This window comes from Gossypium hirsutum, chromosome D12 (genome assembly GCF_007990345.1).
Source record: "Gossypium hirsutum isolate 1008001.06 chromosome D12, Gossypium_hirsutum_v2.1, whole genome shotgun sequence".
In the NCBI taxonomy this organism is placed as follows: Eukaryota; Viridiplantae; Streptophyta; class Magnoliopsida; order Malvales; family Malvaceae; genus Gossypium; species Gossypium hirsutum.
Window position 1 is genome coordinate 16,305,147 of NC_053448.1, and position 16,024 is coordinate 16,321,170.

Genomic DNA, 16,024 nt, shown 5'->3' on the forward strand with positions numbered 1-16,024 from the left:
ACTCAAAGCCTTGAGAATGATTCATGTGGCACTAGAAAAGTGTGTTTAAAAAAAAATAGTTTGTTCTCAACGACCAACTAAATTCTTGTGAAGCTTGGAGAAGGATTTGCAATGGATTGGCATTGCTAACATGGCTAAAGAAAGATGCGAAATCTATTAAAATAGTGGAAGAAAATTCCATTGCTTGTTTTATACTCATAGCATGTTTGGTTGGGTGTATTGGATTAGCCAATACACCCCTAATCCGTGGCCCCACCGATTACCCTGTTTGGTTGGCTGTATTGCCCTAATACGAGCCTATTACGCTGCGCACAGATTCCTCATTTTCCCTTATGCAACGCCGATTTGTAATCCCTTCCAAAAGAAAGGATTACCTAATCGGTCCTCTTTTACCCTCCCAAGCCGTTGCAGCATCTTTTCTTTTTTTCATTTTTCTTCCCATTTCCTTCCAACCTTCTCCCTCCTTTTCATGCTTCTATCCTGACCAACCCTTTAACAAACCCTAACAACCCTCAACAAGGCCTTCAATTACAAATCGTATGAGGTAACAGAGTAACAGAGAGTAGCAGCAATGGTTCCCAAGTACGCTTCTCCCTTCTTCTATTCCTTTGATTTCAATTAAATTTCTTTATATATACCATGAATTTAATGATTTGTTCTTGAAATATTGTTTCTTTATTTTTTTTGGGGGGGAAAAAATGGATTTGCCTTTCATTTCATTCCATTTCGGCCTGAAATCTGAAAATATGATTAATTTTTTGGGTTTTTAGGTTATATTTACATGTAATTTCAATGTTAACCAGTTTTGTGTTTAAATTTCGTCTTTGAAATTTTACACTTTCAATCGATCAACTGTACATAGGATTTGATTAATAAAGCTAATAGTTGTGAATTAACGAAAGGGAAAGGTTTTAATGCCTGCTGTAATTTGATTGATTGGAACACTATATGGTGTTTAAGGCAATCAATTATTTTCATTGTTAAAATATACCTCTGTTTGTCTGTTTTAGCTCGTTGGATAGTAGCTCTATAAATAATTATTTTTGTTTTGTCGGCTATGTTGCTGCTGATGAATGTTGGATATGGGTTCGAGTTTTCTCATTTAAGTTTTACATAAATTTAAAGGTAATGTTAATTGGACTCGGGTGTTTTTGTAAGATATGTGTATGTATGCTTCATAAGTGTGTTCTTTTATGCATTTGGGAATCTTTGGAATATATTAATGTCATATCCATGCCCAAGAATCTGTTGAACATTGCTTGAAATACAAGTTTCTGATATAGTTATTTTTGGAAAAATGAAGAGTACGAGAGCACCTTACAAGTTGGAAATGGGAAATTAACTTGCTTCTGCTTCATACTATGGTCTATAAGATGGATATTATGTTTTTTTGCAATCAAGAGCTAGTGTAAGGGGTAGTTGTTTGTAGAATTCTGTTTATGTTAATGGTGATTGTTGTTCGATCTTGTTAATTATGTAATAAGCTCGTAACTCGTTCAAAGGCACAAATGAGCATGCTATCATAAAGTGTGACTTTAAGAGTGAGAAAGGGATAACATCTAACTTATTAGATGTACCTTATTAGATGTTGAGAATGCGCTTGCGAAGTTCACATGGGCTAAAGAAGTTCATAAGAAGATGGTTAAGCTGAAAGAGGAAGGCAAACCGATGCCAAAGAACTTTGCTGAGGTAGGTTCACCACTGGTTTTTTTCAGTTATGTTTTTGCTGATCATATGTTGAATGATTAAAATGTATGAGCTAGTGTATTTATGCTTATTGCTCAATTTGTCTGATCTTAAATTCTCTAAGTTAATGTAGGGGAGTTAGTTTGAGTGTCTAATATATATGTTTGACACGGGTTTGTTATGTTCATTTTTTGTCCAAGTTTTTTAATGTATTTGGAGGATATTTAGAGGATTATCTCCCTATATTCATTCTGGTCCCAGACTTGCATCAAACATGGATGCATAAAGGAAAAGAAAGAGTCGAACTAACATAGAGTTACAGATGTTTGGTCTGCTGATCTGCGTTATGCTTTTTTGGTTCAATGCCAGATTGCTTAAAAGACTGAGATGTCTGCCTTCATTCATCTTCAGTTGCTGAAATTCGCATTTGAGTTCAGATGAATGTTTCTCCCACAGTTTAAAACATCAATGACAAGTATTAGTTTATGCATCTCTCTCTTTCTCCATTGGAAATGTCATTCGTTTTATTTTTTTATCTTTTGCAGGTGCAAAAGCTAATGGGTTCAACACCATTGTATCTTGCCAAGTTTAATATGGTAAAGAGTGGAGAAATGAGCCGTAATGCTCCTTGTCCATGTGGTTCCAAGAAGAGATACAAATGGTAATTTGGCACACTATTTCCCAGCGATCTGTGTTGCTGTGAGTAGCTCATAACCTGGACGTAGTGCTTAAGAGATTTTATGTCCTCAACCACGGAATGTTTTTCCAGTGCCAGTGTTGTTCTCTTCAAGTAGCACAATTTGTTTATCTTCTTTCATAAGAAGTTTCGCTTTGTAAGCTAGTTTCGTTTTGATACTTATATGTTGTTGGGGTCTACTTTAGTATCTAACTTTACAAGTAGGTCTATTTTGACTATGAATTTATATTCTGTCCAAATTTAATGATGTGAGACAATCTTAAAGTGTTATGTCAATAAAATTTTATATATTTCAAGTTCAAAGATTAAAATATATCTAATTGTCAAGTTCAATTATTAAAGTGTTATGCCAATAAAATTTTATATATTTTAAGTTCAAAGATTAAAATATATCTAATTGTCAAGTTCAATTGTTAAAGTGGACAAAAAATATACAAGTACTAAAATAAACTTAATTGTCAAGTTCAGGTCAAGAAGTATACTAAATCTTTGGGGTAAATTTTAAAATTATACATGAAATTTAATTTAGGGTATGTTTGTTAATATTTGAATATTATATTTATGCAAAATATAATTTTCAAGTTATTTATTACTTTTAATTTTTTTGTAGAATAATTAAATTATTTGATTCACTAATGATGTTTTAGCACATTAAATTTGTATTTCGGTTTAAAAATAATAAATGAGATTAAATATTTTTTATATTATTATATATTATGATTTTAGTAAATTAATATAAGAATAATTATATTAAGAATTTTATTAAATTATATATTTTTTATTAAATTATATTTAATAATTATTTTAAATTATCATTAAATTATTTATTATTTATATTAATAATCTTATTAAAATTTAAGAACAATAACAATAAATCATCTACCTAAAAAAAATTCTGTTAAGGGTATTTTAGTCATTTTAGTTTTTTTCTTTATGCTATTATACCTCTATTCCATTCAACCAAACACAAGAGTACTATTACACCTCTATTCCATTACATTCAACCAAACAATTGAATTGCTATTACGCCTCTATTCCATTACAGCAAACCAAACGTACTGTCAGAGTTTAGGAGAGCTGCCAAGAGAAAAGGGGCGGTGCTTAGACCATAATTAGATTGTACAAGATTTTGCTCCAAACCATTCAATTTGAAGTTTTCTTTTAAAAATTAATGTTTTGATGGGAGAAAATACGAAATGGAAATCTTCAAAACCAAGAATGAAAGTTGCTTGGGGAATCAGCAAAACTAATGTTTTTGAGTGTAATTCAAGCCATATTTAGGTGATGATGAGTCGTGTCATAAAAGAAGTAATCTATAAGATATTAAATTAAAATTGAAAAAAAATTACAACCAGTTAAACTATAATAAATACAATTCTTCTCCCCTATTAAAAGTTATTTTAACCATCTCATCTGTTTTCTACATCTTCTTTTCCAAAAATGTATGATCGAGGATTAATGAATACATCTGACCATGATCGATTTCGATGACGCTGAAAGGAATATTATTTTTAATACAGCATAAGTTCAAGAAACAATTCTGTTAACTTTGATTCTTTTTTCTTTTAAATCAAACCATACAAGAAGGTGTAATTAAGATGATGACTAGTTTGGACCAACTTTTGTGTTTATATTTTTATTTGATCAAAATTTAATTTATTTTTTAATTTCATCTTTTAATAAATATTTTTATAATTCTGTTAGTAATATTTGTTTGAACAGTACATAGTAATTGAATGAAAGTGTAATTATTAGAGTAGTAATCACAAAGAAGTGTAGTTCCTTAGACATGTTTGGCAAGCAAAGTGTAATTACATTATAATTCCCTATATCATATTTAGTAGTACAAATTTAATTACATAGTTACATACTTTATATTCTTTTAAAAATATAATTAGCACAATAAAAAATTTCTAAACAAGTAACAAAAATTAAAATTAAAATCAAAATTAAATCATATATATTATGTTAGTTCAAAAAAGTAGTTAAAATGCGATTACTATTGAAAAAATAAAAATAATACAATTTTATCTAATTGTTCTAGTGTTTCATATTTGTTAGGTTATTCATTCTCTAATATTTAACATATGCTCATTTTCATCAAATGTTGGTCCTTGATTGAATTCATCATCATCATCATGATCTGAATTTATATCATTAAGATTATCAAAATCACTTTCTTCAATGTACTCTTCGACATATGGGTTATTCTAAATCCACCTATGAATGAACCTATGAAGTATGCAACATGCTAGTATGACCCAACCTTGTTTTTTTATGCTATAGTAATGTAGTGATGTTAATACGAGAAATAATTTTTTAAAATAACAAATGACTTCTCAACTACATTTTCGAAGCCTCGAATATCTTAAATTAAATAGTTTGCAAGTTGCTTGTGTCTAGCTCCATTCTATAAATTGGTATCATACCCCATGATACGGTGTAATAAAATCTTTTGTATTTGTATAATTAACATCTACCATATAATATTTGGGTTCGCGGTGCAAATAACCTGTAACTTTAATCATAAAAATTTATATAAATATAATTTGAAAAATGAATTATACTACGTTATAACTCTTTTTATAATATGTAAGTTAAGTAAAAATAATATAAAACTTATAATATATAACATTTTTTAAAAAAACTTCCTATAAAATGTTCAATAACTTTCATAACATTTTTTTATAAATAATATAATTTTTTTGTCATAATTTTAGAAAGTTATTTATTTTACAAATATGTTATGATAAAAAAACTATAACACTTTTTTTATGAATAAACATATTATTTTTATAATATATAGTATGGACACACAAATAAGTTATGTCTATACTTCTTGACTATAACTTTTTATAAATAAATATATTATAATACTTTTATAACATGTAACTTTTTTATTATAATATTTTTTACCATAACTTTAAAAAAATTAGGATTTAAACAATACAATTTTTGTTATAACTTTATAAACTACACATAAATTATTTTTATAATATAATTTTTTAAGATTTATAATATAATAATTCTTTGGTCATAACCATCTCAAACACTCAAACATATTCATACATATAATATCAAAATTTATAACTTAATCTTGTATGAAAAATATTTTTTAAAAATTGAATTTAGGTCTAATAATTTGGTAATTACTTCAATTCTAACTCCCTCTAAGAATTGGAAAATGTAATTGGGTTGCTCCAATTTCACCCAAGTCACTAGGGCTAGCTAATTATAATGATTATCCAAACATGTCTCCCTTTTGTAATTATAAACAATTACACTCAAATCCAATTGTTAAGTGATTTTTCAATTTATATGAATTTTCTTAAAATTACTTATTTCATTCCAAATATAAAAACAATAAAGAGATGAAAAACAAAATTTTATATATTTTATTTTTGAAAGCTAAAAAATTTCATTCATAATGATACTAAGAACAATAATATGAGAAATAGGTTTAGGTCAACCTTCAATCTAATTGCTATTTTTTTTAGATATAATAATTATTAACAAAATAAAAAATCTGATAATTTTTGACATTTTCAATACATCTATATTAATATTAAACTTTTAATTGAGTTGGTTTTGTATGTTAATTGAATATTATTCAATTAGAAAAAGTAAAAAGAAAATCAAGTTACGATTGTACTAGATAAAGCATACTTTTGATGTAAGTGAAAAAATTCTATAAAAATATATTTACAAAAAATATATACATAAAACATTGATGAAATTTTGATTAAAATGACAAAAGTTCAAATTCCATTACATACAAATTTCTTTCTAGATATATTCTATATTTAATTTTTTTTATAAACTTTATATGCAAATATGAAAAAGAAAAATAATTCTTTATAGTAATATTTAAAAATATATATGGTTTTTAAGCTTTTTGTAACCTCCCCAATCTGACCTAGATGGTAGACCTGAATTCGAGAAATTACATTAACCAACGAAGTGGCTCAATCCTTGTCAAATTCTATTTTCCTTTTAAAACCCAAGTTTATATAGGTGATTTATAAATTCTAGTTTAACTTATTCGGAATAGCACACTACACCAAAATACGCCTTTAGCGGCGCTTGGAAAAAAAACGCCGGTAAAAATCGAGCATTAGCGGCGCTTTATGGAAATCACCACTAAAGATCGAGCATTAGCTGCGTTTTCTGAAAAACGCCGATAAAAATGAGCATTAGAGCGTTTTTACCAAAAACGCCGCAAAAAACGAAATCTCAACGGCGTCATTTTCTTACCTTTCGGATCTTTAGTGGCGTTTTTTGAAAACGCCGCTAATGCTGGGGACTTTAGCGACGTTTTTGAAAAAGCACTGCTAATGCTTGGGGCTTTAGCGGCTTTTTTGGAGAAGCGCCACTAATGCTCTGAGCTTTAGCGGCGTTTTTGAAAAAGCGCCGCTAATGCAGAGTTCTTAAGCGGCACTTTTTCAAAAGCGCCGCTAATGCTATGTTCTTTAGCGGCGTTTTTGAAAAGGGTCCGCTAATGCTTTTGGCTTTAGCGGCGTTTTTGAAGAAGCGCCGCTAATGCTAGGGTCCTTTAGCGGCGTTTTTGAGAAAGCGCCGCTAAAGACATTTTATCTTAAATGGCTTATTTATATTAATTAAATAACATTCAATTTATTTCTAATTGAATATTTAAAATCTTCAAAAAAAAATAATGACACGTAGAAATAATTTGAAATAAAGCACATGGAAAATTTAAAATACTATTATTTAAAATAATTTTAAAGTTTTTTGGGTACATGATTACTGATTGTTTTTTAATTTATATATAAAAAAATTTCTTATATAATTGTAAAAGAGATAGTATTAATTTTAAAATATTGAATTAATTATCACTATAGTTTAAGGTTTTTGGTTTAGGGTATATGATTTATTTAAGATTTAAGGCCGGTTTAGGAGTTACTATTTTAAGGTTTAGGAAGTATGGATTAGGGATTATGGTTTAAGGGTTGGGATTTAAGTTTTAGGGGTTAGGTGATGCGATCTCAATCGCATCATGTTATGGCACCACTCGTTGCCATCAAGATTGGACTAAATACGAGGGCCCCAAGTGCAAGATTAAGCTCATTTTCAACTCAATCAAACTTATTTCCATGCGGTTCAGCTCACTCGAGCTCAATTCAGCTCACTTGAGCTCAAGTTAGCTCATTCGAGCTCAAGTCAACTCCCACGAGCTCAATTCAGCTTATTGAGCTCGTTATTAGCTCTTTAGTTCATTTAATTTTAATTGCTGGAATAAATTAAGTATTTAAGTTAATTAGTTAATTTAGTTACAGCTCTTAATAACTTGTCAGCTTATTACATGTTTTAATTATGTTTTAATTAATTATGACTGTTTAATATGTCTTAAATTATTACAAGAATTAGTAGGTTTAGTCGAATTTATTGTGCAGGTTATTGTTTTCACATGCTGCCAAATTATTGTTCTGGAATGCATTTAACATGCTGATTTTATTTGCTACAGGTTCATGACTGGCTTGGTGCAATGTATGAGAGTGTGCATGCATAATGGAGGTTCAATGGAAGGCATTTAAGGGAACACAAGTACTTGGGACGTTCATGCAAGAGGGGGCTGCTGAATGTTTATGCATTTCCACATTTATGGACTGAATTTATGGAAGAACATTCGTTGGGACGTTTCAGGCCTGTTCCATATATTTTCAAGATGACCATTCAAGTTTTCAAGGTACTTTAAAGCTCCATTCGGCCAAGGGAGATGTTGGAACAATTAAGGGGCTGCAAATCCATGGAATTAAGCTTTCTTCAAGGTTAAGGATGCATGAATGCATCAAGTGAAGCAACATGATGATTCAGCCAATCCATGCATCATCTCCAAGCATGAACCAAATTTTTAATGCTTCATTCATGCCCATTCAGCCTAATTTAGCTATAGCAAATTAATGAATTCTTTCTAGAATTTTCTAGCATATTCATGGCTGAATTCTTAGCCATTAAGTTGCCCATTCGGCTAGCCATGCATGGTCCTATAAATAGTTGTTCATTTTCATTGTAAAAGAACTTTTGAACCTTTGATTAATGTTTATAACATTTTGTGAGTTTTCAACTCTCTTATTTCATTTTAGACTCAAACTGACTTATCTAGCATAGCTAGTGGCGTCTATCTTGTTTCCTTGAACTTATCACCCAACCCCGAGTGTGGCGTTCACCCCAATTATACCTTTGGTTCTTACTTTACTAAGTAACGGGTCAAGGTTCTATCCTATCCATTCTGTAAACCACCTTAAAGTCTTATAAGTTTCGAGTCGACACTCAACTATAGTGTTGGTTCACTCTTGATCTTTAAGCCCATTCACTTCTATCTTTCACCAACCATTTCCTTTATTTATCTTCTTGATTAGCCGAACCTATAATTCCTCAATATTCACTATTTCGAGCCTATCCTTGTTACCATCATCTAAACTTAGCCTAATTTCCATCATATTTCAAGATCGAGCGTTACTTCTCCATTTTAACGATCGGGCAACTATACGACTCAAATTAATCTACGAGCCCGGGGCGTATCATTAGGGTTAAGGGTTTAAGGGTTAGACGTTAAGGGTTAAGGGTTAAAAGTTAAGAGTTAGGGATTTAGGGTTTAGGGATTTAGGGGTCGGGTTAAGGTTTTGGGTTTAGATTAATTATTTATATATTAAATAATTTCTTATATAATCGTAAAAGAGATAGTATTAATTTTAAAATATTGAATTAATTACCATTATAGTTTAGGGTTTAGGGTTGGGGTATATGGTTTAGGGTTTAAGGTTTAAAACATACTATTTAAAGGTTTATGGATTATGAGTTTAGGGTTTATGATTTATAGTTTATGGTTTACGGTTTAAGGGTTAGGGTTCAAGGTTAGGGGTTAAGGATTTAGGCTTTAGGGTTTAGGAGTTAGGGTTTAGGGTTTAAATTAATTAGTGTTTTTAATTTATATATTAAATAATTTATTATATAATTGTAAAAGGGATCATATAAATTTTAATATATTAAAGTTATGATTATAGTTTAAATTATTTAAGAGATAATAGATAAACTTTATATATATTAAATGGTTTAAAATTTAAGATTTACTTGAGATTTGTTAAATGATGAAATTTAAACTATTTGATATATTTAAATATTAGATTTAGAAAAAACTTTGATAAATAAATAAAAAAAAGTAACAGATTAATATGGATAGATAACTATCTATTTTGAATAGAACCAAATTATAACAAATATACGATATTTATAAAAATCACATTTGTTTTCTTATTAAAAATATATGATATTTAGTTTGAAAGTAATTAGTTTTTTTTTATAAAAATCCAATTTATAAAAAATAGTAATAAAAAATATTTTATAAAATCACTTAACTAATAATTTTTAGCAGATAAAATAAAATATTTTTAGCAGAACAAAACGACGTCGTTTTGTTCAAAATTAAAGCAACAGGTAAACAATAGTGGCGTTTTTTTGTAAAAACGCCGCAAATACTTTTAAAACAATCGCACCATATTATCCCCAAATTTTCGAAATCCCTAGTTTTATCCCCTGAAACCCTTAACTTTACAAAATGCAGACTTCTATTATACTTTCACTACATAATTTAAAAAAAGAAAAGAAAAAACAGTAAAGAACCCTACTTTTCCAGGTTAGCTATTCTATTCTACTGTCCTCCGGTTTTTCTGCGGGCTTTCAACAGAAGCTGGTCATATTCATTTTCTTTATGAAAATTTTCTTCACTTCATTTTCTTTGAGATTTTATTTTATTTTTCCAGTATTTTTCCTCTTCATTTTGATTTTAATTTTTTTTCATATTTGAAGAATCTTCTATTGTTTTCTATATACTCATTTCTTGATCGGAGTTTGGCTTTAATTTATCTCAGTTTGAATGTCCTAGCAGTATTGACAGTGGCTTGTGGTTTTTCATAATTTTATTGTTAAACTCTTCTTCTAATTTCTTTAAAAAATAAAAGAAATGTATAGTATATTTTAGTCGCTGATATTTTCTTTGAAAATTTATCTAATCTCCTTTGTACTTAAGTTTCTTTGCTATGCTGCTATGTTTTATCTAGTACTCAATAAAAACCCTAGATAGTTGGCTATGAATTTTCATAATTAATTTAACTTTTATATTATATTGAATTAATTTTAAAATATTTTTGCGTTGGGGAGTATATTAAGTTTCATTTATGTGCGTACAACCTGTTTGATGAAATGCGCAGCTGAGGAATAGACGTGGCTCATTGCTATTTAGAAGGCAATGCTGAGGCCGTAGAGTTTTGCCTCCACAATGGGTACCAACAGGTATTGGCGGCTTCAACGTACACCCTGCAAGAAGGTGAGCAACCAATCCGAGCTGGTAGCATTTCATTATTCGATGTTAATGCCGAAAAGGGTAATCTCGAGTTGTTTCATCGCATGGACACTGCTGGGATTTTTTATATTAAGTGGAGCACAGTTGGAAGTAATGTGAGCCCTCTCCTTGCTCAAGCTGATGCTGATGGGTACTTGAGAATCTATAGTTTAGAAGCTGATGCTCAAGTTTACGTAACATTTTATGTATTTTTCTTAGTCTTGTTTTCATCACTGCAAGTAATTCAATATTTTGAAACTAACTTTGCTATGCTTGGAAGTCCGTGTTGTCATATTGAAGATTCTAGTGATTCGAACCCAACAGCCACATCTGTCTCAGTCAGAATTTCTGATGGTTCTGTTTCAATAACTACACTTGCAGACTCCAAAATAGAAAAATTACAAGAGTGGAAGGCACATGATTTTGAGCTTTGGACAACTTGCTTTGACATTCACCAACCACAATTAGTATATACAGGATCGGATTTGCAATCGTCAAGCATTTATGTTAATTAAATTGCATAGTTATTGTAATCAACTTATTTAATGATTATCTTCACATGATGTTTCTACATTGACAGATTCTAGAGTAGAATAACGGTAGTTATTACGACATTTTTGAAAAAGGTTTGGAGCAGGTAATAGATTTCTTCTTGTCTCTTCGATGTTGCTTTTTTCTCATAAATAAATAAATATTGTTATGCTAAATCCAAACTCTTGTTGCTGTTGTGGCTATTGTTTGGACACAACTAGTGCAACTGAATCTATTCTGAAGTTAGATTTACTCCCTATTATCAAGGTGATCTTTTCTGATTGTCGTGAAACTTCTGCATCTCAGCCAAGGTTAGTCTCAATTGATCTCAATTGTCTCCTTGTTCAACTGTTAGCTAAAACAATAAGCTCGTTGATTTTCTGACTTGCTTAATAGATTAGTTGTTTCATGTTTGGAAACTTTTGATGCTCTTGGTCTTATGTCCTATAGTCATTGACAAAAATTTGGTTCTCATTCTTCACTTAACAAGTCCAGTGGCACATACATATGTAAACTAGGAAATTGAAACAAGAAAGAAACGCAAAGCCAAAGCACATTGATACTCTTGAATGATAGTTAGAAATGAATAATATGCCTGACTTGGCATTTATAAAACTCACATGCTTGAAGGATAGAACAGAAATTGCTGTTAGAATTGGATTGTCAGTCTAATGGTACCTGTTTTGAAATTCATCTGATGGTACCTGTTTAGCCATCCCTAATGTCATATAAAGCAACATTAGCATTAACAATAATAATATGATTATGAATAATTTTTAGGTACCAGGAGGAGTTGAGAACAAGAGGAATGTATACATAGCAAAGTCAAGCCCTCCTAATGTATCGAAAGCTTATTTTGAGCAATTTCGAGATGATTTCTCGAGAGTTTTACGTTTTCGTTCTGAAGAAATGATAACCGGAGGACGAATATTGCTGCTTACTTTATTGTAGGAGCATTACTGATCCCACAAGCAAAGATTGTTGTGCTATATGGGGTTTATTCACAAAATCGCTCCTCGACTTGGTGGCCGAGGTTCATTTTTTTTTGTTTCCTTTCACTTAATTATATTGATGCATAAACCATTGTGTTGCATTTATCATAGTTGCAAACATAATTGACGCTACTTGATCGGCAGGGATTGGTGCGTGAATCTGATGTGGATTCATTCAATGTTCCTTATTATCACCCCTGCAAAGAAGAAGTGAGGGAAATCATCGAAACGAAAGGGTCTTTTGTTCTTAATAAATTAGAGACTTTCGAAATGAATTGGGATTTTGAAAACGATATCTGTAATGAAAATTTCGTGTTTGAAAATATTAAAAGTGGGCGAAATGTTGCAAATTGCATACGTGCAATTACAGAATCTTTGGTTGCTAGTCATTTTGGAGAGACCATAATTGATGATTTGTTGTCAAGATATGCTCAGCATGTGGGTGAGCGTTTGTCGTATGAGAAGACAAAACAGGTTACTACTGTTGTTTCAATGACTATGAAATAGTTGGTTCAATAATTTACCTCATATATGCAACCAAATTTATATATTTATCTTTATATTATACCATCATATCTATCATATTTAGTTTTAAAGTTGAAATTTTCATAGAAAATTTAATTTAAATAATATATTTTTTATTTATCCTTAAAATTATATTTAAAGTTCAAATTTAAAAAATAAAACATAATATAATATTTATCATAAAAATAAATATTATTTGATTAAAATATATTTTTTAAATGTTATGTTTTTAGTGGCATTTTTTGCGAGAAGCGTCGCTAAAGGTTTGTTCTATAGCGACGTTTTCGGGAAAAGCGCCGCTAAAGTTCTTGATCTATAGCGCTGCTAAAGGTCTTGATCTATAGCTGTGCAAAAGCGCTGCTAAAGATCCTGATCTATAGCGGCGTTTGTAGAAAAAGCGCTGCTAAAGGTCTTGATCTATAGCGGCGTTTGTAGAAAAAGCACCGCTAAAGGTCTTGATCTATAGCGGCATTTGTGGGAAAAGCGCCGCTAAAGGTCCTGATCTATAGCAGTGTTTGTGCAAAAGCGCCGCTAAAGGTCCTAATCTATAGCGGCGTTTGTGGAAAAAGCGCCACTAAAGGTCCTAATCTATAGCGGTGTTTATTTCTAAAAACGCCACAAAAGTTTGTGGCGTTGACAATAGCGGCATTTTTTGCGGCGCTTTCAAAAACGCCGCAAATACTTTTAGCGGCACTATAAAAAAATGCCGCTAAAAACCTGTTTTGGTGTAGTGGAAGTAGAAATATAACATATGCCAATTTAATAAAACAATTTGGTTTAATCAAATGTTAACAAAAATAATTTAATTTTTATAGCCTATACTGAATGAGATGCATCTAACAATTAAATTAAAACTAAATCCCAAACCACGGTTCATAAATAAAGAAAATGGAAAATAACTTAACATCCTAAGGAAATAAAAATAATGACATTAACAGAAATAAAGATGGAACAAAAGCCGACACCCTCCAAGTGTCGTGTCTGCGTCCTAGCCGGAAGAAGTATCTGAAAAGATGGAAATTAGGGGGAGTGAGCTCTGGAAGCTCAATGTGAGTCCCTTTACAATAAACCAATTCAGTATTCGATCATAAAAATTATGTATAGTAGTCAATTTCACATATCAGTTAATTCAATATGGTAATTCGGGCTTGCTACTTAAGCAAGTGAACATAAACATTCAATCATAATTAATCGGGCGAATTCAATTATCAAATCATTATACTTTTCACAATAACCATATGCACATTTAATAGTTCAACCGTTTCAATATGTACTTTTTATGAGTATGCAGAATGTGTCATGCAATTACCGTTTAACATTTCGTATAACAATCGATAATCCTACCCTTGAGCACTAAATCACACCAAAATAGGGAGTTCCTTAGAACCCCCTCTTCTAAACACATCAAATTGTGAACTTAATACCACAAGCATTCATTGGGTGCAGATAAGGATCCACAACCGCTCATAGTTAAAAGTTGTTAGAGGGATCGTGGATGCCCAATAACAATAATATTGTAGTTGGAATCTGCCATTTTGTGGGTACACAGTAAGATTATCACAGTTGGAATCTGCTGAGGCTGTGAGTACACAATGAACATTTGTTTAACTGCAGAGTCACGGCCACTTGCAGATAATAGCTGTTAAAGGCATCATGCAGCATAATCAGATTGTAGTTGGAATATGTTGTTTTGTAGGTACACAGTCAATCATTCATTCATGCAATCAATACAAGCTGCCATTCTCCTCCTTTCATATCATCCCCCTATGCATATGCAATGCAATCATTCTTTAATGCATACATTCATTCAATCATTAATACTTTCAACATTCTATTTCGTTACATAATAATGACATTCACGATTATATCCATCAATCAATAGTTCAATCATTTAGGCATACGAGATGTTTATTCGACATATATAACATTGATAAATATAAAATCATTCATGGACCAAGGAATCAATCAAAAGCAATTAAGATCATAAATCCATTCATTCATATATTCAATCATTCTAATCCGAGTCCATGACCTAATTGCATAATCTAGTTCTCTAGATGCCATTAAAAACCTGCTCAAGGACTGATTTGCATAAAATAATAAAAGATAAGGCAAAAATGTAATTTTTAATATTTAGGGGCCACACGGCTATGTGATCGGACCATGTGTCTCCAGGCTGTGTGCGAGACAAATGGGTAAACTGCAGGAGCCACATAGCCGTGTGATCAGATCGTGTGATAGGGGGCATGGTCGTATGTGAGTCTATGTGATCCACATAGGCAGGCCACACGCTCGTGTGGTAGGCCGTGTGCAACTGGGTAGTTTTAAATTTTGACTCAATTTTTTGTAAAAGAACACACAATTGAATTTTCTAGGGTCTCGAGCAATTACCTTTCATTCAAGCTTGATCCAATCTCTTACAAGGGTCTTTCAATCGATAAAATGCAAGAATCAATGGAAGATTGACAAGATTTGTGGGGGTTTTTGACAAAAATGTTAAAGATTGATAGCAGATTGAAAGATTTAATGAAAACAATGAAATTCCAAACTTAACGAGTTCAGATAAATTGAAACGAGATTTTTTACCAAAATTTTGATGAAAATATAAGATGTAATTGGCGAAAAATTAACTGGTAGAAAATGATTCAAAATCGGGAATAGATTTTGATTCGGGAACAAAAATAATTTTTAGCAATTGAGATAAAATATTGTCAAAGGAAAAGACAAAGAAAAAAGGGGAATAAATATAAATAAGTAAGATAAATTCTATTAGGATTTGAATTGGAGTAATTTGAATTCTACCACCTCTAATTTCCCCACTTTTCTCGAATTTAAAAGGAAAGGGAAGGGAAGAGGCATAGATCAATCTTAGACAAGGAGGGTAGAATTGGTGATGCTTAACCATTGGGCTAATGGCCATTTTATAATAATTTTCAACCATAATTAATACATAAGCTATTTTCACATTGATTCCTTAAGTGCAGAAAAATAAAAGAGAAGTGAAAAAGGTGGGATTTGAACCTAAAACTTCTAAAGAATGTACAAGCTACTTAACCATCAAGCCTAAGGTTTATTTCTTGTTTATTTTAGTCAATTATATATGTTCATTTATGCTTTAACTTACATATTTTTTTATTACCTTGCATATTTACCTAAATTTTCTTTAACTTATTTAACTTGTAGTTTTTAATACTTTCCTATTTTAGTTTATATACAATAATTAATACTCATAGTCAA

General features: G+C 30.7%; 1 protein-coding gene, 1 long non-coding RNA gene and 1 pseudogene across 4 annotated transcripts; all 3 read left to right on the plus strand.

The window, feature by feature from the left end:
• The first annotated feature begins 304 nt into the window (after positions 1-304).
• On the plus strand, positions 305-2,682 carry LOC107945458 (uncharacterized). Of its 2 annotated transcripts, none has more exons than XR_001696552.2 (3): positions 305-582; positions 1,586-1,689; positions 2,232-2,682. It is a non-coding gene; the product is annotated as an uncharacterized lncRNA (long non-coding RNA). The 2 variants fall into 2 exon arrangements; XR_001696553.2 differs by lacking the exon at positions 2,232-2,682 and adding an exon at positions 2,056-2,225 and having other exon boundaries at positions 320-582.
• A 7,229-nt stretch (positions 2,683-9,911) lies between these two features.
• On the plus strand, positions 9,912-11,285 carry LOC121224701 (uncharacterized). Of its 2 annotated transcripts, XM_041108528.1 has the most exons (3): positions 9,912-10,034; positions 10,609-10,724; positions 10,835-11,285. In XM_041108528.1, the coding sequence occupies exons 2-3, from the start codon at positions 10,677-10,679 to the stop codon at positions 11,252-11,254; spliced, it is 468 nt and encodes a 155-aa protein (XP_040964462.1). In that variant the 5' UTR covers positions 9,912-10,034; positions 10,609-10,676; the 3' UTR covers positions 11,255-11,285. The 2 variants fall into 2 exon arrangements, with proteins under 2 accessions (XP_040964462.1, XP_040964463.1); XM_041108529.1 differs by lacking the exon at positions 9,912-10,034 and having other exon boundaries at positions 10,041-10,724.
• A 567-nt stretch (positions 11,286-11,852) lies between these two features.
• LOC107945459 (benzoate carboxyl methyltransferase-like) lies at positions 11,853-12,797 on the plus strand (annotated as a pseudogene).
• Positions 12,798-16,024: the final 3,227 nt, after the last annotated feature.

Bases quoted from the DNA above. Each gene is read 5' to 3' on its own strand.
- LOC121224701 (XM_041108528.1), top strand. From the start codon at position 10,677: ATGGGTACCAACAGGTATTGGCGGCTTCAACGTACACCCTGCAAGAAG. The intron at 10,725-10,834 runs GTGAGCAACCAA...TTTTATATTAAG, and splicing joins AACGTACACCCTGCAAGAAG to TGGAGCACAGTTGGAAGTAA.